At 35.0% G+C, this 25,659-nt stretch overlaps 1 protein-coding gene across 3 annotated transcripts in view; it reads right to left on the minus strand.

Annotated features, from left to right (window-relative positions):
* CSMD3 (CUB and Sushi multiple domains 3) overlaps nucleotides 1–25,659 on the minus strand; it is a 539,260-nt gene that overhangs the window by 14,680 nt on the left and 498,921 nt on the right. For all 3 annotated transcript variants that reach the window (XM_042869066.1, XM_042869064.1, XM_042869063.1), the window contains 8 exons: nucleotides 23,518–23,691; nucleotides 20,433–20,615; nucleotides 19,153–19,329; nucleotides 17,142–17,321; nucleotides 11,896–12,069; nucleotides 9,194–9,367; nucleotides 8,871–8,944; nucleotides 799–910 (listed from right to left, as the gene is read on the minus strand). In XM_042869066.1, the coding sequence (XP_042725000.1) occupies nucleotides 799–910; nucleotides 8,871–8,944; nucleotides 9,194–9,367; nucleotides 11,896–12,069; nucleotides 17,142–17,321; nucleotides 19,153–19,329; nucleotides 20,433–20,615; nucleotides 23,518–23,691 (1,248 nt within the window). The remainder of the gene's footprint in view (nucleotides 1–798; nucleotides 911–8,870; nucleotides 8,945–9,193; nucleotides 9,368–11,895; nucleotides 12,070–17,141; nucleotides 17,322–19,152; nucleotides 19,330–20,432; nucleotides 20,616–23,517; nucleotides 23,692–25,659) is intronic.

Here is a 25,659-nt window from a genome sequence, read left to right on the forward strand (position 1 = left end):
GGGGGAACACTAGCACCAAATGGGACACGAATGCTGCTTGCTTCTGCGGATATGCTCAACATACATTGACAGTATTCCTTAAGATCAGACTTTATAAGGTGACACTGTTTCCAGAAAAATATAGATGGCTTGCTGAAGAACTAGAAAGATTAACTGTGATGCTGAAATGTGAAAGACCTAAGAAATGAAATTCTGTCTGCAAGATTATCTTCATTTCAATTCATTACAAATTACAATTACATAACTTTTCCCTGTGTCCCCTCCTTCTTAATATACTCTATTAATTCCCTGATTACAGTTAGTAAACTGGTAGTGCAAACTCTCTGTAAGATCTGATTGTAACTATCTAGTTCAGTACAAGATAGATTGATGCAGGGATTTCCTTCATAGGCTGTTCTCATCACTTCCTGACTCTTGCACATTCCTCATTGAAAGAGATGCACTCTCTTAGGCAGAAACTTATTTTCAGCATCTCTCTGGTCAACAGAAGGGCTATCTCTTCTTTGAAATGGATCAGATTTAACACGATCCAGTACACTGATACTGTGATTATTTTTCTTTGCTTTACAAATCTCATTAGGCTACTGTAGAAAAATTTGTTTACTCAAAAACTTTAATTTCTCATTTCTACACACTGTAAAATAGTAATGAAAAATTATATTAAATATAGGTTAGTATAATTATATATTAAAAAAACAACTTTAATAAAAATACTTCAGTAACTAGACAACATAGAAAGGAATTAAAGAATAATTTTAGCATTAATACAAATACTTATTCCATCCATCAATTACTTACGTATACATTCTGGCTGAACTCCACTCCACGTAAGATCAGGAAGGCAAGTTCTTGTTGTTGATCCATGGAGAAGATGTCCTTTCTTACACTGGAACTGAACAACATTTCCCACCTGTTGAAAAGTAAAAAGCACATTTATACTGTTATGAGAAAATGTATATATATTTATATATATATTTTTTAGGAAAAAAAAAGACAAAGTACTCCTTCAAATAATAAATGCTTGATAAATTAAGACACTTATTCTGTAGAAAGACACTCTTTCTGTAGCATTTTGATATGAGACGAACATTTATTCATTTTCATTAGAATTATTCCTCCCACAGTATGAAAACCTCTGAGGAACAGAATCAAATTCTTGTATCGTCTGGTCTCTCTCTTTACTGTATCTTCCTAGCTCTGAACTTCCTCTACCGCATAAAACAGAAAGGAGCCAACTAGAAAATCTTACAGCATACTAGGGAAGCCACAAAGCTCTAATAGGTAATAGGCTGTGCTGAATCTTTGTAGAATGGTGTATGTATCCAGAAGCTATAATGAGAAATATTTCATTAGCACGCACAAAGGCTGATCAACAATGCTATCTCATGCTTCAGAAAATATAATGTCCCTATAATACCTTCATTTCCTTTTATACCAGAAGAGATAAAACATAATTTATACAATAGAAACCAGAAGTGATCATGTCATTGAGCCTGGTAGAGTTCAAGGCGTGGTTAGATGATGTTCTCAGATATGTTTTAATGACTATATGGTTGTGTGTTGCACCAGGAGTTAGACTTGATGATCCTTGCAGGATCCTTTCAATTCAGGATGTTCTGTAGTTCTAGCTACCAAGTGGAAAGGTTTGTTTGCTAGCTTTCTCTATTTCCTAAAAATAATGATAATAAAATTCCTGGTCTTACTGTCATCTGTTACAATAATACCTTTTCTGTCTAGAAGAATAACTACTCTCTAAGCCATTTTTCTTATTTCCTCTTACAGTTTTAAATAAGGCAGCAACAACAAAACAAAAGCAAAAAAAAAAAAAAAAAAAAAAAAAAAAAATCCATGCAAATGGATTTTAACTGTATTATCCTTGTCCGAGAAATATAACCTTTATATGTAAGTCTCCAAAGTAGCATCGAAATTACTTCAGTTGATCAAGTGATGAAGGTATTTTTAGAAGTGCTGCCATGCTATTCAAGACTAGTTTAATGAATAAATAAATAAATAAATCTCCCTGATTCCTAAAATAAAATAATAAAAAGATAAAAATAATAATAAAAAAACTACAAGTAATTGTTTTCCAAAGTAGACCTATTTTTTGTGTCATACTAGAGGCACCAGATGGCGCTACAATACAGTGTTACATTAACTTAAAAATCCGAAGTCTTGAGATGATGTATGTTGCTTGGTCCCCTGCATAACTTGTAGAGAAGAATAGGTGGAGAAACAGCCTATATGTATTCATCTACTATCGTCTCTGACTTTAGGGAAGAGCTACACTATGTGTAACAATGGTTGTAGTCAGTCCTGGGTGGGAGTAAGACTTCCTTGCATGCTGTTTGATTGTCTCTGTTCCACAGCTGTTTTTTTCTGTAATATTCACAATGGATTGGATATTCTAATTACCGGTACCAGAAAATTTTCATTTTTTTAAGTACCAAAAGAAGATATATTTGACATTTCCTAACACAAGAGAAGTAACAATGAAAAAAGAAAATCTATACATATCAAACTGCAACTGCTTATTAATAGGATAGCAGTCTATATATATAAAGAACAAAAAAATGATAGTTACATAAAATAATAGCACACTGTGATTTCCTTATTGTTTCTTACATGATATACAAGAATAAAATTTATTTCTAATTGTCATAAATTACTTTAGTTTCAGCTTCTCTTGGTCTTCAGTTTACCAAAGAACATGCAGATATTCCAAGAAGCTTCTCTGTCCCCTGCAATTCATGTCAGAGGACTGAGGTGCTAAGGGAATTATTTTAGTTTCAGTTATCATGGAATTTTTTTCTTCAAAATGTCTAATATGATGTTGTGTTTTTGTTCTAAGAGAAAAACAACGTTGATAACGCGCCAATATTATAGTTGCTGTTAAGCAGTGTCATTCATGTAGAGCCAAGGCCATTCTCAGTGAAGGGGCCAAAGAGCTGGGAGGGAACAGAACCAAGACAGCTGACTTCAACTGGCCAAAGGGATATTCCATACCATGACATCATGTGGAAAGAGTTTTGAAGGAGGTGAGAGTTCATCTTGCTTTATTCTGCTCACTAGGGGGGCTAGCTGGGCAACATCAGGGGGTGATTGCTTCTGCACTTGTTACACACATACATATATATAAATAGTTATGACTGTTATCCTTTTCTGTATTCTCAGTGACATTTTTTTCTCAACCTATGCATTCTCCTTTGTTTTTCTCATTTATCTCCCCCATCCTACTGGAAAGGTGGGGAAGTGAGCAAATGATTGTTTGGTGCTGAGCCACCTGATGGGTTAAACCACTGCAGGAATGTCTGTCCTTTCTCTTCAGTAACTGTTAACACCACATTTAAATGAACAAAACCATACCTCATTAAATTTTTGCTATATCTGTAGTCAGGTAGCCCAGTAATACAGTACTACTGTAATCACTAATGTGATAATTATTGTGCAGAAGTTTGACAGGCTTCCTTTCTCTGAGCTTGTCTTGACCTGCTTGGAGCCTTTTTGGTTTATTTTGATCTAGCTGTAACATCATTTTTTCTTCTGATCTTGTAGTTGTGACTAATTTGCATCCATTCCTTTTCCTTTGTACAGTACAATCACAATTTTATATCCACAGTAGTAACAAGTAGCTATCATGAGGAATGAAAAATTAACCACTAATGAGACACAGCACAGAGAAATATAGGCTTGAGATTGGTGAGAAATGATGGCACAGGTTGTTGTGAAGAAGACTGCAGGTATGAGTGTGATAAGAAATGGGACTCAGATGGTAGTGGGGGAGCCTATAGCTGTGAGCAACTCAACCACGATCACTTAAAGAAATAATGTCCTGAACAGAATCACTTTTTAGGGGTAACAAAGAACAATTATCTACCATAAATGAAATGGACCATTGTAGAGTAGGTAACAATATTCATGGAGTTACAGAATGCTTAGTGTAAAAATAGGCTAGAAATACAATCATCCCCACGTCAATGAAGAAGGCAAAAAAGATCAAAAAGAAAAAAGAATCAAAATGATATTTCTCTTAGAGAAGCATTTCCCAGTGAAACAAACACTAACACCTGCAACCAACAGAGGACTGAAGTCTCAGATCTCATGAAGCAGGGAAGTAAAAAGATTCAGGAAAAGTGCTGGAAATCAGTATATATGTCTACTGCACTTTAAAGTGAATTAGAACTAATTTTGTTATGTTTTGTGAAATATTCACTGCTCAGTCTTTCCCCAACTTTTCTACAGTAATTAGATACAGACCAGTGATTTTTGAATTTGACTACTGAGAGTTTGGTTACATCATAAATTCTAGACTTTTGCTAAGAAGTATGTTCCCTTCTTGCCAGTAGCAAGATTTTGAGTGTAAAACATTGTAGTATTACACTTTTATAGAAAGAGACATAGTTTCTAGAATACTGGATACTTTTGGTAACTAAAAATAAAGCTTAAAAGCTCATAGTAGATATTTTACTCTACTTTGACATTGTGATGTACGTTTGTAAGCTGTAGTTAATCACTCATTTTGTTTACAATACAAATCAACAATGACAACAAAGAGCTTCGTATAATTATTCTCTTTAGATATACATATGTTGTGGTTTCAAGCACATGATGTCATGATATGGACGTGATATGATATATACTGATAAAACCAGGACAATACATTTGCATAATAAAGATCACAACATAACTGTAATCCTTTTCAGAAATTGCATGGCACCTGTTAGGGCATAAATTTCAATGATGCAGTGATTATGTCAACTATGTTTGTGTCCACAGCTAGCCTGCAGGATTAGAGCACCTTTCTTATACTTTTATCTGACAATTCCATCATCACTAACATTTTTATAAGCATTAAGTTCACAGAGTATTTGCAAGGTTGCTCCATGTCTTTAGACCAAGTTTCAAATAGCATTTCATAATATAGAACACTGTCTTGCTTAACACATGAAGTACCATCCAAATGCAAAGTGGAAATATTTGTGCTTTTATTAGTGTAGGGCCTGGGAAGTCAAGTTTTGATACTCCTTTCAGTCAAGTCAGGAATTGTGTCATATATGCCTGTGTTTTCAGTACAAGCAATAGCATGAGAAAACAGATCATTAAGACTGGGAAGAAACAACACTAATAAAAAACAGCACCGTGGAAATTCATGACTTAGTATTGTGAAAAACAAATAACAGTCAGTGATATAGTTTTGTAGAAGAAGAGGTTTTGACAGTTGTTAGACAGCACTAACATAGGACTTGACATATGAAGACTTGAATTCTTCCATCAGGTTAGAGTCTTATTTTTCGTTTTGATGAGACAAAGTTAAAAGTTAAGCATTAAGTCACTTAAATGGCCTTATTGCTATTAGTTTAAATGTGAAGCATTTAAGAGAGTTTTTCTTCCAACCCCTTTGTCTTAGAAAAAGAGAACAAATGAAAAAAAAATATCCTGAAATGAGAAAAAAAACCTCTGGGTTAGAGTCAGAAAACAGTCCTTTATATTCAGTGGTGACAGTTCCTTGTTACAGATTCAGATCTGCCAACTGCAAACCATTTTGCTTAATTCTGAGAAACTCTTTTGATCTATTACTAAAAATAAGAGAGAACTAAAGAGAGGACTATCAGAGAAAAGGAAATCAAAGCCATCTCAACTTCAATATTTTATAATTATTCTTTAACTTTCTGCTGTGGATAGAAGAAACAAAAGTCATTATATTATTATTATTCCATTCATAAAGGAAGTTAATTGTAGCATATTATAAACTAAATTATGTTTGTGGCTTAAATGAGTCATAATATTATTGAATACATACTAATGTAATATTTCTGTCCAGGAACTAGAGACAATAACTTGTCTAGAACTGAATATTTTCACTACCATCTCAACACAATAAAGAACTGAGCTCTGCTTCATGTGTGAGAATGCTACTCCTCTTTTGTTCTCTATTAACTAAGCAGTCCTATTTAGACTAGCCAGAAATCCCACTCAGACATTTAGTTCATATATAAAACCAAAATTCATTACATCAGAGCTTGCGGGTATATTGCTGACTAGAGAAGACTATAGCTCATGCATTTTACAAAATAATTGTCATCAAACTAAATTTGCTGATTTGTTCCATTAATCTGCAAGTCACTAACCTTACAACTATGTGATCAGGGTTGTAAATCCTGCCAGCAACTACACTTATTTTAAAAATTATTTATCAGTTGACATTTTGCTGGATATTTTGACAGTCAGTGCTAGCTGTGAGTGATGCTTTCATACACAGCCACATCTACATCTCAAATGAGAAAGGCCCCATTAGCTTCTTCAGTGACAAAATGCTCATTAATATGCCAGAGAAACTGGGACAATAAAATTGTAGAAAATGGTCATTACAATGATTCATTTCTTACACAGCTAAATAAAGAGTTGCAGTCTTGCATAATATATGAGGGCTGCTGCAAAAGCAATGCCCCCTATTTTATTATGTTGGCCAACGACACTAGAGGCAAATGTTGGTGGTATGGCAGGAAAGACTGAACCTTCCTACCAAAATTCCATTTCATTCTGTTGCTGTGCAACAGATTGCAGCAGAGGGGCACTCTGACAAAATGGCATCTGACAAAGAAGTACACATAAAGTAAAGGTGTGTCATTTAATTCCTTTATGTGGAAAAAAATGGCACCCACTGATATTGATTACTGCTTGCTGACTGTTTATGGAGACTAAAGAGTGTCTGTGAGCACAGTGAGGTGATGGATGGTGCTTTTCAGCAGTGGTGAGAGAGAGTGGATCACCACCACTGGTACAGATTTTTACATGCATGGCATGCAGGCTCTTACTCATCATTGCTGAAAATGCACAATAGTGGTGGCTGTTGAAGAATACTGTTTTGTAGCAGAGAATTTGCTCTATCAAATAGAGTTGATTGTGTCTGTTGTATTTTCCATGGAAATAGATAGGAGGCATTACTTTCAGATCAATCTTCACAGTATTACTTCCAAAGGAAGTTAGTCCAAGGACTGCCCCTGTGTACTCCATCTTGGCATGAAACAATACTCCATTTCATTCCCTGGAGAAAATCATGACAATTATATAACCATTCCATATAGCTGTCACCTACCAAAATTGGAAAACCAAAAGATTGCTAAAAACCACCACTACTAGAAAAAAAGACAACCACAAGAACAACAAACCAAAGAAATCTGTGGCCATGACTTGGAATAATCTTTAGGTTCAACCCCCTGCTTCCAAAAATAAATTTAATATTTTAAATCTGCTCAAATTTTAATCAGGTCTTTCATGCATTTCTGAATACCTATAGTTTTCAGTTGACTCCTATTACAGGCACAACATTCAACCTGGAAGCTTCTAGATTACTTTTCTGCATACTCCCGTTGATATGACTGCATTTCTCAGCCATATTACCAAACATGAATGCAGCAGAATAATTTTGACTCTTCATTAGTTTGTTTGCAGCTGCCTTATCATATTTCTGGCAAACAATAGGTCACATTTCTGTGTCTGTACACCATTCACCCATGAAAATAACTCACTAACATCTTTTTTGTGTGATCCAGAAAATTAGAAATTCCGTTTTTTAAGTTTCACATTTTAGCACTGTTATTCATTAAGCAATATTATTAAAGATCTCTTGCTACATTATAAAAAGGGTTTTCCATCACTGAGTACAAAAACAACTCACATCACACACCTACCATCTATATAGCGTTCCATAGGGAAAACCTACAGCAAAAGATTTACTTTGCATATACTACATTTTAGCACAGAAAACATTGCATGTAATTCCACCAGGAGCATATCCAAACAACACTTGCTTACAAAACAGTCTTGCAGCAAAGCAGATCAATAGCCTTCTGGGCTGCATCAAGCAGATCAGTACCAGTAGGTCTAGGGAGGTGATCCTTTCCCTTTGCTCAGCCCTGGTGTGATACACCTGGGTGCTGCGTTCATTGCTGGGCTCCCCAGTACAAGAGATGCAGGGAGTCCAGTGAAAGGCCACAAAGTGAATAAGGGACTGGAGAACCTGACATATGAGGATGAGGGAATAGTGATTGTTCATCTCGTAAAATAAAAGGCTCAGGAGGAATCCTATCAGTATGTACAAACACCTGTTGGGGGCAGGAAAGGAAACAAACCCAAACTTTTCTCAATGGTGCCCAGTGATCAGGCACCATTGCAAAACAGGTACTAACTGACACTCAGGGAATTCTGTTGAAACATAAGAAAAAACATTATTGCTGCAAGAATGATAAACTTTGAGCAGTTTGTTGAGTGAGTATTAGAGGAGTCTCCATCCCTGGAAATATTCCAAACCAACCTAGACACAGAAGCAGCCAATCCAAGTTGATCCTGCTTTGAGAAGGTGGTGATTGGACTAGAAGCTTTCCAGAGGGACCTCTGGACTCTGAGTCATTTGAGGTTCTATGATTTCAGAAAAGTAAAAACACCCAAACACAAAATAACCAATTACATCCCACTTTCACCTCCTTCCCCTCCAAAAAAGTTCCAACCAAATGAATATTTTTTTGAAAAATGTTTATGTTAGCAGTTTGGCACTGAGTACACACACTTTCAAAGTGGAAAATCTCTTTTGACAAATAGTAGAATGCATGTATATTGCTTTGGAAATACTGAACACCTTCTTTCAAGGTGAAACTTAAAGCAAAACTTGATCACCCGACTTTCATTATAGAGCACTAGTAAGGACACAAAGTCAAGATAATTCAGCAAGCAGAAATAATGAAACATAGTAATATCTGAGCAACCAACTTTTTTAGGACACAAGCAGTTTCTTGACCTCTGATCAGAAGTTTATTAGCTTTGAGGCAGGATAAAACATGATTAATATCCAATTAATAAAATATAGCATACTTCACCTGATAGCCAAATGTGTTGTTTTGCGATCCATGCCTTGGTACTCCTGGATTTTCACATGCTGTACGAGTAGGTTCTTAAAAAATATATATTTTAAATTAGAGACAAAGCAAAGCATATTTTAACGAAACATGAGTATATTAAAAAAAATTGCTCAATAATGTGCAATAAGCCAATGAGAGAAACAGAAATAAAGTGACTTGATTCTCAGACAGTATAGAAAAAGATGAAGATGATGTGAAATTGCTGAAAATGCTTAGATCGACTTGCACGAAAAGGAATAATAAGCATTCAGGAACTATTTACAATATGGGTGTCAACTTACCTATACATCGAGGTGAAGAACCACTCCAAGTGCCATCTGCTTGGCAAATCCTGGTGCTGGAGCCAACCAAAATAAAAGGCAAATTGCAGATGAATGAGACTTCTGACTGGTAGATGAAGCTCTTGCCTTCTCTTTTCCCTTGAGAGGGTACTCCAGGGTCACCACAAAACTTTGCTGTGAGAAAAGAATTGATAGTAAATAAATGTATCTTTTATTGTAATGCTCTTTACCTACTACTGCTGACACTGATTGAAAGGGATCTTCATGCACACTCATGCTGATGAAGAAAAAGGGCGTGATCTACGACACATTAAAATTGTATAAAATTTTACAGCCTTAAGTGGAATGGGACTGTTGAAAGAATTACGGGCTCAATTCTGAAAAAGATCTGTGAATAGGGACTAGTGCCACAGAAATAATCTCACTGATTGATTGAAAAATCACTGTTGTAATTTTTGTTTTAATTATCAAAATCACATGTTTTTAATAATCAAAATCTTAATTTGAAAATAAATGCAACATATATGTTTCAAACACAGAGGTTAGAAATTGTCTCCATATCAGGTTTGCTTTTTTTTTTTTTAAATTTTTATATTAACAAAGTAGCATCCACTCTCCAGCAAAAAAGAAAAATCCTCACATTAAAAAAAATAATGTTTTGTTAAATTTATTATTTTTAATTAAAAACAAAATAAAAATTTCATCATTCCACTCTCAGTAGCCTTTAACCAACCACTGGATATCTACTGAGTATCTGCCTTTGACATAAAAGGCACTATGCTAATTCCCATCAGTTTTCCTCTGATATTGAAATAGGGAACTACAGGACAAACTAAAAGTACAGCAAACTAGAAGTTCTGCAAGTGTTCCCATTCCCAGTGGAAATATTGTCCTATGGTTTCCTGGAATCTTTAATAGAGATATGGAGACCTTTTAACAGAGATAGCCCTGTGGAGGTCTGGCACTGAGGCTATGAAGCTACTCTCATTCTTCAAATATGTTAATTGACTAATAGTAAGTTAAATTTGTAGATAAGCATTTTCAGGAAAAGACCTTTTTTTTTTTTTTTTTTTTTTTTTCCATCTATTCTCAAGCTCATAAGAACAGCAGTCCTTTATTCAAGATGCTATGTAGCTAATTAAACAGATAAATTTAATAGGTCATAGATAATAAATAGCAACAACAACAACAACAAAAGAATGTATCCCATTCCAAATTATTTCACCTAGCTATAACTTGCATATCTTCAGCAACAGGCTCTATGGAGTCAAGCTGGGTACTAAATTTCTGACGTCAAGGGTGATTTAAAATTTCTCATTGAGAATGACTTAGACCAGCTCCTCATTTCTGCCAGATGGCAGCTAGCTTAAGCGCTTTGACAAGCACTGGCTGCCTACTGGTATACACTACAAACCAATGGATAACCTCTGCACATCAGCAATACTCAGTTAATGTAATCTCTGCATGAAACCATCCTTAATTCCTGGGCAGCTGTACTCTGGGCTAACTATACCTTTTAAATATTTTAAAGGTGGGATCCATTTTTCAGAGCATTCTGAAGTATTCCAACATCAAAAGATGAAAAATAGCTTGTGATATCAAAAAAATTAACGTAAGAGCACAATATTTCAGTCAAGAACAAATGATGAAAAGCATTTTACATGGTCTTTGTCGTTTTTAATATTGTAAATTCTAGAAAACCTTCTACTAATGAACATAAATAGCAAATGCTTCCAGAAACAATGCCTTTCACCATATTCCAGTTCTGATATGTAGTTTCAGTATACTAAGTAACAGTTTTTTGCTGGTATGAGAATATCCTTGGTAGGAAAAGTAAGGAAATGATAATGATCATTACGGTTCCTTAGTATTAGGATGCCGCTTAAATAATTGAAATAAATACTTGAAAGGGAGAGATGAAGAATGCAAAAAACAAGCACAACAACAACAAAAACACCTGGTAAAATAATGGAAAAATACTTATTTCAACATTTAGAAAGCTAGCTAGCAAGTTCAAATGAAGCCTTAGGGCCACCAAAAAGAAATTATCCTCTTCCAGATAAGCTGCTTGCTCAAGATTGCATTTCCTTTGGTATAGCTGTTTTACGAACAACTACAAAACGCAAACAAATGAATCTCTCAGAAATATCACAATCACATATTTAAAAAGGATTTTTAAACAATAAGTGAAACAATACAAACCTAAAGAAAGAGGCTCATTTGCTACTACAATTAAATTTTTAGCAATATAAAAATCCATCAATGTGACAACTTTCAAGTTAATAAAATTTACTGCATACAACAGTAACTCAATTTAACGTATGGGGAAAAACAGAAAATTGTCAGGGAACACTCCTGGGATTTAGTAAACACTAGTATTATACACAACTCTCAGTGACATCAGAGAAAGTCTAGCATAAGTAATAAGCAAATAAAGAGTTTATAATGAATTTTCCCCTATTCATTACATGGCTGGATCCTAATACAAGGCGGCATGTTTTGTTGGGATATTTGATGTTCATTGATTATATTTCTTTCATTTTCATGTGATCTCACAAAGGATTTACAGATATTCCTATATCTTCATTAATATATAAATAATATCACAATTTTAAACGAGATTTTTAAAAATATATGTAAAAAAAAAAAAAAAGGCACAATATTTGAATTAAGAAATACAGGACCATAGAGAAAATACTTACGCAAGCACTGAGGTACTTCACCACTCCAAGTTCCATTCCCAACACAAGTCAAAACAGCAGGAAAAGAGAGTTCATAGCCTGGAGAGCAAACATAGCTAATGCTAAATCCCCAGTCCAAGTTTGTTCCTTCCAACCTTCCATTAGAAATCTGCGGTGGAGTTGGGCAGGTAACAGCTGCAATAACATTCAAAATAATTAGACCCAGCTGCTGTAAATATTCCCTGTGTACACTGTTACAAGAAGAACCATATGTGCAAATTTCACCTTCTTTAGAGGACAATTAAGTAAGAACATGCTGTATTTCTCAATATATTGTTGCCGCATTTTCTGGAGTTTGTGCTTCCTAGTTTTCTCCATTTCAGAGACATATTATAATGGCTGATTGATAAAGTGTATTAAACTGGATGCAGTATCAAGCAAGGCAGCAAAATTGCCTCAAAATCAGTATAGAGACTATGAAGTGTACAATAATTAAAAAATGTCTGGTAATATTATACTAATTGAATTTGTTTGTGTTGACAACATAGAGTAAAATTATTTTTAGTGAGATAATAGCCAAATAATAGTCAAATATTTTCTTCCTACTAAGAAATTTATACATATTGCAGATACTAATGCCCATTGATCAAGTTCCAGGGCATGATTCCTCTAAAATACGCCTAGAAAGCCTGTTTCTATGTACTATAGTGTGATTAATATTTGCTTCACGACTAGCTCTTCAACAAAAAAAAGCACATCAAAGTGGAAGGATAAAATTGCAAGATTTGCATCCTCTTTAAATTATCAGTGTTACTTCTTCTAAGAAAAGCCCAACTCTACTGCAATAGAGTTCCTCATTTCCAGGCCTCCCAGGAAAAAAATAAAAACATCATCTACCCATCTGCAGGAAAGAAGATTGAAAAACACCACAGAAGGACTGTAGAAATTACTGACATAAAAGTTGTAGAGGTGTAGAAGTGTAGATAGAAATAAAGACACTGTTCCCTGGATAATGGGATAGTAGCAATTATTAACTGAGGGCTGAAGTAAAAAGGGTATACAAGAAGCTAGATGAAAGAAAATACGAATTAAAAAGAGGAACGAAAACTTAGGCAAAAATAAAGAATTAAAAGGAGAAAACAAAATGATTTTTAAAAAGAAAAGCTAGGAAAAAGCATATTAGAAAATGAAGGAAAGCAAATGAAGGAACTACTGGAGGTCATCCAGTCCAACCCCCTTGCTAAAGTATGTTCCCTAGAGTAGGTAGCACAGGAAAGCATCTAGGCAAATTTTGAGTACTTTCAGAGAAGTAGATTCCACAACCCATCTGGGTAGCCTGTTCGTGCTCCATTACCTTCAAAGTCAAGAAGTTTGTTCTCATGTTTGTGCACTTGGTGTTATTGAGCCACAGCCAGCTGAGAGTTTATGGATTTGGACTAAAGAAAAGACTAAGTGAATTAGGCCTTGGTCTTCATGGGGAACTTCAACCACCGTGATATCATTGAATTATAGAATCCTTAGAGTTGGGAGGCATCACTGAAGGCCATCTAGTTCAACTCCATGCAATGAACAGGGACACCAGAGCTACATCACATTGCCCAGGGCCTTATCCAGCACCACCTTCAAAGTCTCCAGGGATAGGGCATCAACTATGTCACTAACCTGTTCCAGTGCAATAGTTCACTGCAAAAGATTTTTTTCCTTATATCTACCCTAAATCTACCCTTTTAGATCTTGAAGCCATTCTTCCTTGTTCTATCACTGCAGACGCTGCTAAAGAGTATATCCCCTTCTATCCTGTAGCTCCCCTTTAGATACTGAAAGGCTGCTATCAAGTTACCTCCGAGCCTTCTTTACTCCAGGTCAAACAGCCCCAGCACTCTCAGCCTGTCCTCATAGGAGGAATGTTCCACATTTTCTGTGAGTCTGTGAAGAAGCACAGGTTCGTGAAAAGCAGGTCGTGACTGACCAACCTCATCTCCTTCTATAACTGGGTGACCAGTCTGGTAGATGAGGGAAGGGCTGTTGACATAGCCTACCTAAACTTCAGCAAAGCCTTTGACATGGTCTCTCACAGGCTTCTTCTGGGGAAACTGGCTGTCCGTGGTCTGAACAGACATACATACATATCTTTGGGCAAGGAACTGGCTAGAGGGCCATGCGCAGCAGGTCGTGGTGAATGGAGTGAAGTCCAGCTGGCGACCCGTTTCAAGTGGTGTCCCCCAGGGGCTAGTACTGGGGCCCATCTTGTTTAATATCTTTATTGATGACCTAGATGAGGGGATTGAGTGCACCCTCAGTAAGTTCACAGATGACACCAAGTCGGGAGGTGGTGTCGATCTGCCTGAAGGTACGGAGGCCCTTCAGAGGGATTTAGACAGGCTGGACCACTGGGCTGAGGTGAATGGGATGAGGTTCAACAAGGCCAAGTGTTGGGTCCTGCACTTTGGGCACAACAACCCCATACAGCGTTACAGGCTTGGGGATGAGTGGCTGGATAAGTGTGAAGAAGAGAAGGACCTGGGGTGTTGGTTGATGCTCGGCTGAACATGAGCCAACAGTGTGCCCAACGGCATCCTGGCCTGCATTAGAAATAGTGTGGCCAGCAGGAGCAGGGACGTGATCATCCTCCTCTACTCAGCACTGGTGAGGCCACACCTCAAATACTGTGTTCTGTTTTGGGCCCCTCACTACAAGAAAGATGTTGAGGTCCTGAAGCGTGTCCAGAGAAGGACAGGAGTCCTTGTCTGGTAGGGGGTCTGGAACACAAGTCTTATGAGGAACAGCTGAGGGAGCTGGGATTGTTCAGTCTGGAGAAGAGGAGGCTCAGAGGAGACCTCACTGCACTCTACAACTTCCTGAAGGGAGGCTGTGGTGAAGAGGGATTCGGCCCCTTCTGCCAGGCAATAAGCAGGACAGAGGGCAATGGCCACAAGTTGTATCAGAGGAGGTTTAAATTAGATATAAGGAAGAACTTTTTCTCTCAGAGAGTGGTCAGCCACTGGAACGGCTGCCCAGGGAGGTGGTGGAACCATCCCTAGAAGTGTTCAAGAGGCATCTGTACACTGTGCTGCATGATATGGTTTAATGCTTGTGGTGGCAAAGGAGATGAGGAGACAGTTGGACTGGATGGTCTTACAGGTCGTTTCCAACCTTGTGATTCTGTGATGATTCTATGGGACAGGAGCAACTCTCCTATGAAGAGAGACTGGGAGAGTTGAGACTGTTCAGACTGCAGAAGGAGGCAGCTCAGGGCAGATCTTATCAATATATGTTAATATCTAAAGGGAGAATACAAAGAGAACGAGGACAGATTCTTTTCAATAGTGCCCAGAGCCAGGAAAAAAAGAAATAGGCATAAACTGGAACACGAGAGTTTCTGTCTTAACATCAAGAAACATTTCTTTACTGTATGAGTCATGAATCACTGGCACAGATTGTGGAGCCTCTTGTCCTTGGAGACCTTCAAAAGCCATCTGAGCAGGATCCTGAGAAAGCTGTCCTTGGTAATAGTCCCTGTCTGAGCAGGGGCATTGAACCAGATGATTTCCAAATTCCTTTCCAACCTAAACCATTTTCTGATTTCATGATGCTGTGATACAGCAACAGCTTTCAAATATTCAACTTAAAGTATATTATAAAACACAGGTCTGTGTTAAAAACTAAAAATTAAACAAAACAAATGAATGCTTGAATAAGCATCTTTATGCATCTCAACAGCACCACAGAATCATTTATATCTTCTATTACAACAGCACTGCAACAATTACGTGCCCGTGATCTGGGCAGTTCATTTTCCAATTACTTTAACTAAGTAGTACCAAAAGACCCTGGCATTTTCTCCTTACAGTAAGAACTAAATATTATAAATTTCAAACATACTAATGAATATTATGTATTTATTTTATTTGAATAGTTAAATCAGTTATTAACTAGAGTTGCACACCCAGTGAATCCTAGAGATTCTTTATATTATTGTTGTTTAGCATTTATACAAAACATAAGTATCTACCGTCTAGAAATTGAAGCCAAAACTAACAGTCTACTTCCTTCTTTATACATTTGTTTGAGTCAGATCAGAGCTAGCTCTCCTGCTTCCAGTCAGGTGCAGCACAGTCCTCAAGAATGAGATGCTGGGAAAATTTTGGTGAAATTGTATCATAAATAATTGTTCTGTTTGTTAACCTAATAGCTTTTCACTTACAGGCACTCTTAGAAGCAAATTAAATTGTAGTCAACCAGACTGGTTGGTCTGGTCATTCTTATGCTCCTAAAATCAGATTTGCAATTGAAGCTGTGTCTGGTTAAGAAGAGCACAATAAAATAGAAATGAGTTAATTTTTAAGAGAATCTGAAAGTTAGACATCCTCTGAAATTGACACAATACAGAGAGTTATATTATACTTGGTAGCATATTGAAACAATCATACTTGAGAAGGAAAATACGTGCAACTGGAGTGGAGGATCAAAAGGATTTAACCTGTTTTTCCTCAGGAGAGAAAATGAGGTTATAGTCAAACATCCAGAAAAAAAAAAAAATAAACCATTCATGAGAACAAAGTAAGTACATGCTTAGACAATTAAGTTCTAGAAAACTAAAGATTAAACAAACTTAGTATCAGCTCAGGAAGAAAGAACATTAAAAATTTAATGTTGCTTCTTCACAGTTGCGATAGGTTTCTCAGAAAAAAATTGTTTTGATGATGAGGGTGATCTTTTAGTAAAGTTCAGAATCTTTGCTATTTAAACTACAAATAAGTGTTTTAAAAAGAAGATCAATAAAACAGAAATATCACCAATACAATTAATAAATAAAAGAAAGCAAGGACCTGCAGATTCATCATTCTAGTTTTCACATTATAGAAGTGGTATTATATATACCGGAGTGGTATTTTTGTAAAGACAGAAACAACTGTACATGGCTTATCTTTGGTAATGACATCTTTAAGGTTAACAAACAAAAAAATGTAAACTACCATCATTTCATACTGGCTAATTCAATTTAGCAACAAAATAATACAGTATTCTGTAAGTATTAAAAAGGAAAAAGAACCAGCAGCAGCAGCAACAAAAACCTGTTAACATGCAGTGCTGTCATCTAAAAGTTTTAAAACTGGAGAAAAGAACCAAGTGATTAAGTCATTTTCCAGCAGCCAAGCAACATATTTGTAATAACAGATTTCTATAGAAGTACTTTGCTGACTCCTTGCAATGAACAGTGGATGTAAATGAACTAGAAGAAATAGCTGACTAAATAAATATTATACCTCTGCACGTTGGGATTGATCCACTCCACGTGCCATTGCTAGTACAAGTGCGAATGGAGGAGCTATCTGATTCCATTGTATATCCAGGTTGGCACATATAAGTAACATTTTGTCCAACCACATAATCATCACCATATCTCATGCCATTTGCTGGAACTCCTGGATCTCCACAATTGACAACTGCAAGTAAAGAATTGAAAAACAGTTTTTAAAAATTGAATGTGATGTATTTATATATAAGAGGAAAACAGACAGGGCAAAACTAGGAATTTATTAGGGAGAAATAAGAGGAGCAGAAGTATAAATCTGGTCTTCATCAGCATAAGGTATGTCATCCAAATTAGCTGCCAAACACAACTCGAGCAGCTGTACAGTAATAACATTTTGGAGAAAATCAATACACCTGTTCCAAAGCAGAAGTAATGGACTGTAGAATTTTCATCAGTAAAATTTTAGGATCATAAAATGAAAAAAAGCAAGAAATAAACCACGCATCACTGCTACTGTTTCAGACCTCCTATCACTTCCGAGCCTTATTGTTAAAAATGTAGGTATTTGTTGTCTGGTTTATTTTTCCATTTGAACAACCTGAAAAAAAAAAAAACATTGCCTGGAAAATTTTACAACTACGTATATAAACTGATGTGAATATTCAGGCAATCCACAATTATGTTACATGGTTTATTCCAAAATTGGGCCAATAGCATTTACATGAGAGAATGGTTGTAAAACCTCCTGTGATTTCTGGTGTAAAAATTGCTGCAATGCCTTTTTTCTCAGTTCTCATGAATTTGGTCTATAAGTCTCAGCTTCAGTTTTCAGAGAAAGAAATCACGAGAACCATAGTGGCAATGATCAAAAGCTGGTCTTTTCAGGGAAAAACAAACAAACAAACAAACAAAAAAAAACCACAATAATAAAAAAACCTTAATTTATACAACATGCAGCACACATGTTTTTAACAGTTCATCTAATAGTAAATTTGACAATCTCCCTGTAGTATCTTTATCACAGCTTCTTAGGCAGAGAACCCATCCTAGCTACTTCAAACTCCATACCAAAGCGTGTCCAGTGAGACTGGCACCCTCTCTGTATCCTGTTTTCCAAAATGAGAAAACCTGTGGAGCATTCTGAACAAATCCCTTGTTGGTGAACTGAGAATCCAAGGTGCATTGTATACCTACTCCACAGTTTACCACAATTTGTGCAAAGGGATTTTAATTAATATGAGTGATTCAGATCTTCAGAAAAATGAAATAGTCCCAGACAACATAACATCTACCTGCTGATGTGGAATAGACTACAGAATATACACCATAATATTAGCTGAGCTAGTCTAAAGGCAGCTGCTGATATACCACTAAATAAAAACACAGTTAAAAATAGGAAGACAAGAAGGAAGTAAAGTACATAGGTCAAGTAAACACAGAGCAATCTCAATTGGTCTGTAGTCTATATTTTTTGATGTACTATTGTATGAACAATGAATGTACAAATGTTATAGTTACGAGGTATACCTAAGAGCTTGGCTATACAGTTATTACACCAAAGCAGAAAAGATAGAAGTTTACCCATATCCTGGGCTCACTTATGAAACTCCAGTGGAGCAAATCTCTTCTGGATTCTTCACTTCCCCACTGGTAGTCAGCTCTTACATGGGTCTAGGAGAGGTGGAGTCAGGCTCCACCCCTTCTGGCAGCACAGGTGAATTGCCTTCACCTGTGCTCCCGTGGCTGACTCATGGCTCGCCTCAGGTGATCAATCAGAGGTTCAGGCTGTGATTCAGCAGCTCCCAAACAACTATGTGCAGCATTCAGTAAGCAGAGCATTCAGTAAAGATATTCTTCATCTTTTCACTGCATTGTATTTTTAGAGTATTCCATGTACAAAATTATTTATGAAGTAGTGCAAGAAAAAGCCTTCATCTTATTTGTGGTCATTCTTTATAGTTTACTTCATTGTCTTTCAATAAAGCTAAAAACAAGGAGTATATAGTAGACCTGTGTCTTACTTGTGCAGTTTGGCAAGGATCCAGACCATGTTCCATTGGCAGTACATTGTCTTACAGATGATCCAGAAAGTATGTATCCTTCCATACATGAATAAATCACTGAATTAGAGAATGTAGTTCCATCAATGCGAAATACTTTTCCATTAGCAGTTGTCCCTGGATTACCACACTGTACAGCTATAAAGGAAAATATTAAATATTTTTAAAATGTAGTCAGTTGAGATCATTTTTGAAATAATAATGTCAAAGGACATCCATGTTGCCAGCAGTGTTATGTTACAGGAATCTGTGCTGTTGTGCTGAAAAACGAAGGTTTCACCTCCTACTGATAAAGCATGTTGTACAGTAAATAGCTGTCTGCATGAATTATTTGCTTTTACCCTTCCAGGTAGCAAAGCCTAAATAAATAAATAAATAAGAATTATTTAGCTACAAAGACAGAATTCCAACTAACCAACTAAGAAAGTGCCTGGTCTATAGTTGACATTGTAGACTTTGATTCCATGGTATGTATGCACTATAATATCATCAAAGTACATAACCAGTCAAGTACAATTGAGTCAAGTAGAATCTGTTGGGAATTATTTCTTATTTTTGAATCTAGATGAATAAAGTATAGATGATTATCTTATAAATATGTTTTCAAAACTCTTTTATGATAATACACAGAGGTGAACAATTCTAGAATGACTTACAACGAAGAAACTTGTTTCAGCATTTCATTTTCTACTGAAAAATATCAACAGTATCAGTTAGCACAATTTTTAAACCAATCATTCACTACATAAAAATATCTAATGATATTATGACAGTATGTTTTCTCTAAAACAGCTCTGTCTCTGAAATTCAAATTTATAAAGGTCATTAAAAAAAAATCTTTCACTGAAAATTGAGTTTTAGGAGACTTATCTACTACTCCATTTAAATTTTCTACTAGATAACACATAAAGCTGATGTTGGCTCAAAAAGAAACAAATAGTCCAGTGTATTTAAAAATAATGACAATTAAAAAAAGAACTTATTTTAGAAAAGCAAATGATTTTAAATTTGCATGATTTTAAATTTGCATGATTTTAAATTTGCAAGTTTTCTTGCTAGCAAATGATTTTAAATTTGCATCTTGGTGTCAAGCACATTACATTGGAACAACTTACTGGAAAAATTTTAATGGTCAGTATAAAACCATGTCACAAAACTGGCAATGTAAATTTTTTTTTTTTCTGATTAGTATGTGTAATAACAAGAGACCTTGTAAAATGAGTGTATCTTTGCTGATCTACCTTTACATTCAGGTTGTCTCCCAGTCCAACTTCCATTTGCCAGACACGTTCTTTCTTCTGAGCCATGAAGAATGTATCCAATATCACAGCTGAAATGTACTGTGCTTTTAATTTTAAAACTGTTTTCTTCCCTAGACCCATGACCTGGGATACCTGGATCACCACAAGAACCGGCTGTATCACCTAAAATTTGAAATACAGAGGTTAGAATAAATATGAAATACTATGGTAATGCATGTAAAATATGTTTACATCTATTTACTTTATAAATAAACATATATTTTTTAGAAATAAAGATACACCTGAATGGGTGAGTCCCCATAATGACAAAATTGATTCAAAAATCATTTGAATTTTACCAATTTTATATAAACGCAGAACAGAAATTATCTCAATGTTTCCTTAAAAGATATTAAGCTTTTGGTAAGAACATCATCAAACAAAAATAAAACAAACAAACAAACAAAAAAGCACAAAACAACAACAACAAAAAAATTAGAAAGCAAAAACCTCGGTGATGCAAATTACACTGTCGTTTTATATAATATAGATATAAACAATTAGGACTACAGTTTAAAGCATTTACAATTAGCATATTAACTCCAGCAGATATAACAGCTATATGACTGATTCAAACTCGTGTACTCAAAAATTTCAGCTCTTTTCTGTTTACCTATATCTTTATATGATTCAGATTAGTAAAACAGCCTGCCATCCCTCTTTAGAAATAAATGGTAAAATTACAGCCCAAGTGTCAAGTCAAATAACATATAAGTTTTTAGAATATCTAGCGTCTGCTACTTTTTTTAAAATTCAAAAAGCTTTAGTTCGAGATATGAATCCTTCTGTTTTGCAGTCTTATTTTTTTTTTTAACTACAACAAACTTATTCCATAAGTGTAAAGTTTCTATAATAACACATCAATTTTCAGCAAGTTAGTTGCCATAATGCCTAAAATAATATTTTGAGGGAAAAAAAAATAGGCATTTTGCTGTGCAAGTATGAATTAAATATTTCTCATGTAAAGTTAATTGTGTTCTTTTTTAACACCTAATTGTTACCAGAAATTATTTCTCTTTTAATCTTAGAGAGGTTAACTGACAGTTTTTGTTTATTTGTTTTTTAATTGAAAGCTACAGAAACAGCTTCTCTCAGTGACTAATCACATCGGGAGTTAATAGTGTTATGACATTGTAACAGATCATATTTTCATTACCTCACAGATTTAATTCAATGGCTTTCACAGTCAACTCTGAATAAGAACCATGCTCCACTCATGTAACAAATTCTCAGCTGGCATTACATTTTCATTAAAAGGAGATTATTTGTCTACTTAAGTTAGTACACAATAACTTTTGCCCTTATATTCTACATTGCTCTAAATTTATGACTCCAGCTGACATGCTTATGATGACCAAAAACTGAATGCCGGAAGATATCAATGGGAAATCAAAATTCCTTCTAGCTCTGGAATGTGAAACACAAAGTGCGATGTAACAGATAGGAAACATTTTAAGGGTAATGTAACAAAAACTTGGTCACTTTATGTTTGTTCACCTAGCATTTTTGGATTCTTATATAAAAAGATTAATAATGTGTCAGCTGAGAATTACCTATTATTTATTACCGATATCACCACCAAAAAAAGACAGTGTCTAAGTCTTTAATGTTTGTAGGTTGCTCTGGAAGTAATGCCTCCTAAGACACCACAGATACAAAGAGCACAATAAAGAGCACAACAAAGAGCACAACAAATAATAATATTATTTGATAAAGTCTTAGCAACAAAACAATTTCTTCAACAGAGTCACTACCATTAGCAATGCATTTTAGCCAGTGATGAATGAGAGTTTGCATGCTGTGCTCATAAAAATCTGCACCAGTTGAGATGACCCACTACTGCTGTTGCCATTGCTGAAACACAGCATCTACCACCTCACTGTGCTCATATTCACTTTGGTCTCTATATACATTCAGTGAACATCAGTGGGTGCAATTTTTTCCTTATGGAGCAGTTTGATGGCTCATCTTTGCTTTATATGTACTTCCTTGTCAGATGCGTTTTTGTCAAGACTGCTCCTATGCAGCTATCTCTTCCATGACAACAAAATTTAATGGAATATTGGTGGGAAGGTTCAACCTCTACTGCAATACCATTAATACCTGCCTCTGACACTATGGGTCAAAACAATGTAATAAGAGGCATTACTTTTGGCACAGCCCTTATACATATCAATTGTGGAATCGTGTTATCAAGGCTAATAATGAAGACTAATAGATTCACACACTGTTTCATGTAAAATATGGTCATTCTGTATGGTAACCTGCAAATTAATTTAAAATGATAAACTCTTTGATAAGAAAGTCTAAAAGATGTTCTAAGATAGAATACTTGCTTGATGCAAAACAGCTAAAGAAAACAACTGTGCATAAACTGTGGTCAGTCAGAATTTGATTCCCTATAATCTAGGTCAAATTAACTGTAATCTACGTCAAAGCAATGTTTCTTCATGAACTGAGAGAAAAAAATGATTGTATCAGATTAGAATTTTCTACAATTATGAGATTGGGATTAATTTATTTTTGTGACTTAGATTTCCATTTTTCATGTGATCAATGCTGTTAAACTAAGTTTGTGAAATAGTTTCCTAAATGTTAAGTTGATCTGGTAACTTATCTTGACTTCAGTGAGATCTAACTTATTAGAAGGATTAGACAGTTTTCTCTCAAAATAAAGTACTATAATCTGAAATTATTTGGAGTTTTTAGGGCTTTTTTATAAAGATGTATGTATTATACAATTAAGACATGACAGAGGTTTCATAAAGTAAATATTAATTACTTTGGAAATAAATAAATAAATAAATAAAACATCATGTTGTGAAGATATTAGTTTTTTGCTAGTAGAATTCTCCATTTTGGGAGACTTTACTTCTTTCTATTTCTATTAAAATATTATTTAAGTTTTATACATTATTTTCCGGGTTTAAAATGGCTTTCTTATAAAATCAATCATAGAATGTACTACAAAATCAAATTAATTCAAAGCAACTTCTGAGCACACTCATTAATTCAAAAATATTACCTGAGCAATGAGGAAGAGATCCACTCCACTGTCCATTTAACTGACATGTACGAGATGACTGCCCTAACAGAGAACGTCTACCTGTGCAAGTATAATGAACAGTAGACCCAAATGTATATTTATCTCCAGATAGGACCGCGTTAGGAGGAACGCCAGGATGGCCACAGTCAATCACTACAATGCATAATTATTGGAGATAAAAAAAGGTTATTATCACTGATCAAACAGTTCACAGTTATCATTTCATAACTTCATATATAAATTTTGTGAAGACCTTCTTAGGGCTTCAGGGAGGTGAGCACTTTGCATGATAAGTATAAAGTTCATTATGGATAAAAAGCTGTAGAACAAATGCTTCTATATTTCAAAAAGGTATTTTAGATAAAGATATTGATGTCCGAAGACATTCACAAAGCTGAGCTTTATGGCACAGTCATATACAAACATACAATCACGCATGCATCTGTCAGAGAAAAATACAATAAGACATTATCTGCCAGTCGCTGATGAACTAGAGAATATACAAACCTGAATCTCTCATTCACTGGGCCCTAATTATTGATTGTGGCATCTATTAGGCTTATAAACAAGATAATTAAGTTTTGCTTTAAACCTTAATTCCATGCTACTTCACAGGTTTTGGTTAATTAAGATATTCCATTCTATGAATAAAGTATTTGTGTACATATTCTAACAATTTCTTGTTTTAGCCTGTTCATATGTACAATCCATTGATGCTAATTCTGCAGAGACTGCATTGAATAGTCTGACATTCTTAGAAATTATCACATTTCTATTATTTTTTCATTGTACAAGTTTTGATTGGTAATTGCAAGATATTTTCACACTGTCATTAATTTTTAATACCCTCATAATCTTGCCTTTTTTGTGATTTTCATTTACAGATTGCAGTTATACATATCTAATTCTGCTAACTGTCTTAAATGGCAGGATGTATGTAAACTCAAGAAACAATATGGGAATGCTTAGCTACTTATTTTTGTCCTTTAATTGTCTTTTATATACAAAAATACATTAAGTATTTCTTGCTATAATTTTGTTAAGGCAGTCATAGTTTTAGGAATGAAAAACAGGTGAAATTTCAGAAACTTGATCTAAAATCAGGACAGTGTCACTGCAACAATTTTAGCAGTCTTTCATCTATTGGAAAGCTCCAAAACATTACAGTGAAGCTACTGAGGCATCTAGCTACTGAATAAGAGTTAAGTAAAATTTCAAAGGCCTTATGCATCATTGTGAAGAGTATTATATATAAACAATGCATGTAATGGAAACAAATCTATGTATTGAAAAAAATTAACTACTGTCTTTTAAGAGCATACATAATAAACACCTTCATATGCGAAGCCAACATACAAAAAAACTTAAGAATTCAGAGTGAATAGTAAATTTAAAGCAAGCTACATTTGGCAAATTCTGAAAACAAGATTAACGTTCATGAGCCACATTCACTCTATCTACAAATTAATCCAACCTTACACATTTCATTTATTTTTTACACTTGTGTATTGCATGTGGCAAATCTTGACCAAATATTCATATTTATATATATACTGAAAATCAGACATCGCAGCTGCAAATACCAGGTTGCTGGAACAGCCCTTAAATCATACAGATTACTGTTGCTGTTTGTTTAAAATCAACACTCCATCATCTTCAATATCATAACATTTTCAGCAGGTTTTTATTGTATTTTTAATCAGAAGCCTAATCAAAGTCGAGAATTTATTCCGTTCTCTAGTAATTCAGATTTGTACAACAGCACATTGGCTGTACAATATAACATTAAAGCTATGTGTAAATATTTTTCTAATAATTACTTTCACTCTTAGTGGTTTACATTCATACATACACTGATTTCAGTGTCACATTTTCTCAAGGATCCAACTAGCCTTCTTGTTTCAAGATCCTTCTTCATCCAAGAACCCTCTTGTTTCAACCCCACAAAGGATTTAGGGATGTTTTATGTGATTGATTGGCTCTGATTTAAAATTAGTCACCACTGTACTTTTTGATAGACTTGTAAAATGATGAGACTAGTTCATAATACAAATCAAACACTTCCTGTTATCATGTTATTTGTTTAGTCATACATTTATATAAAATCTACTATTGTTTATG

Source organism: Lagopus leucura, unplaced genomic scaffold (assembly GCF_019238085.1).
Source record: "Lagopus leucura isolate 7727_CA_CO unplaced genomic scaffold, USGS_WTPT01 Super-Scaffold_100002, whole genome shotgun sequence".
NCBI lineage: Eukaryota > Metazoa > Chordata > Aves > Galliformes > Phasianidae > Lagopus > Lagopus leucura.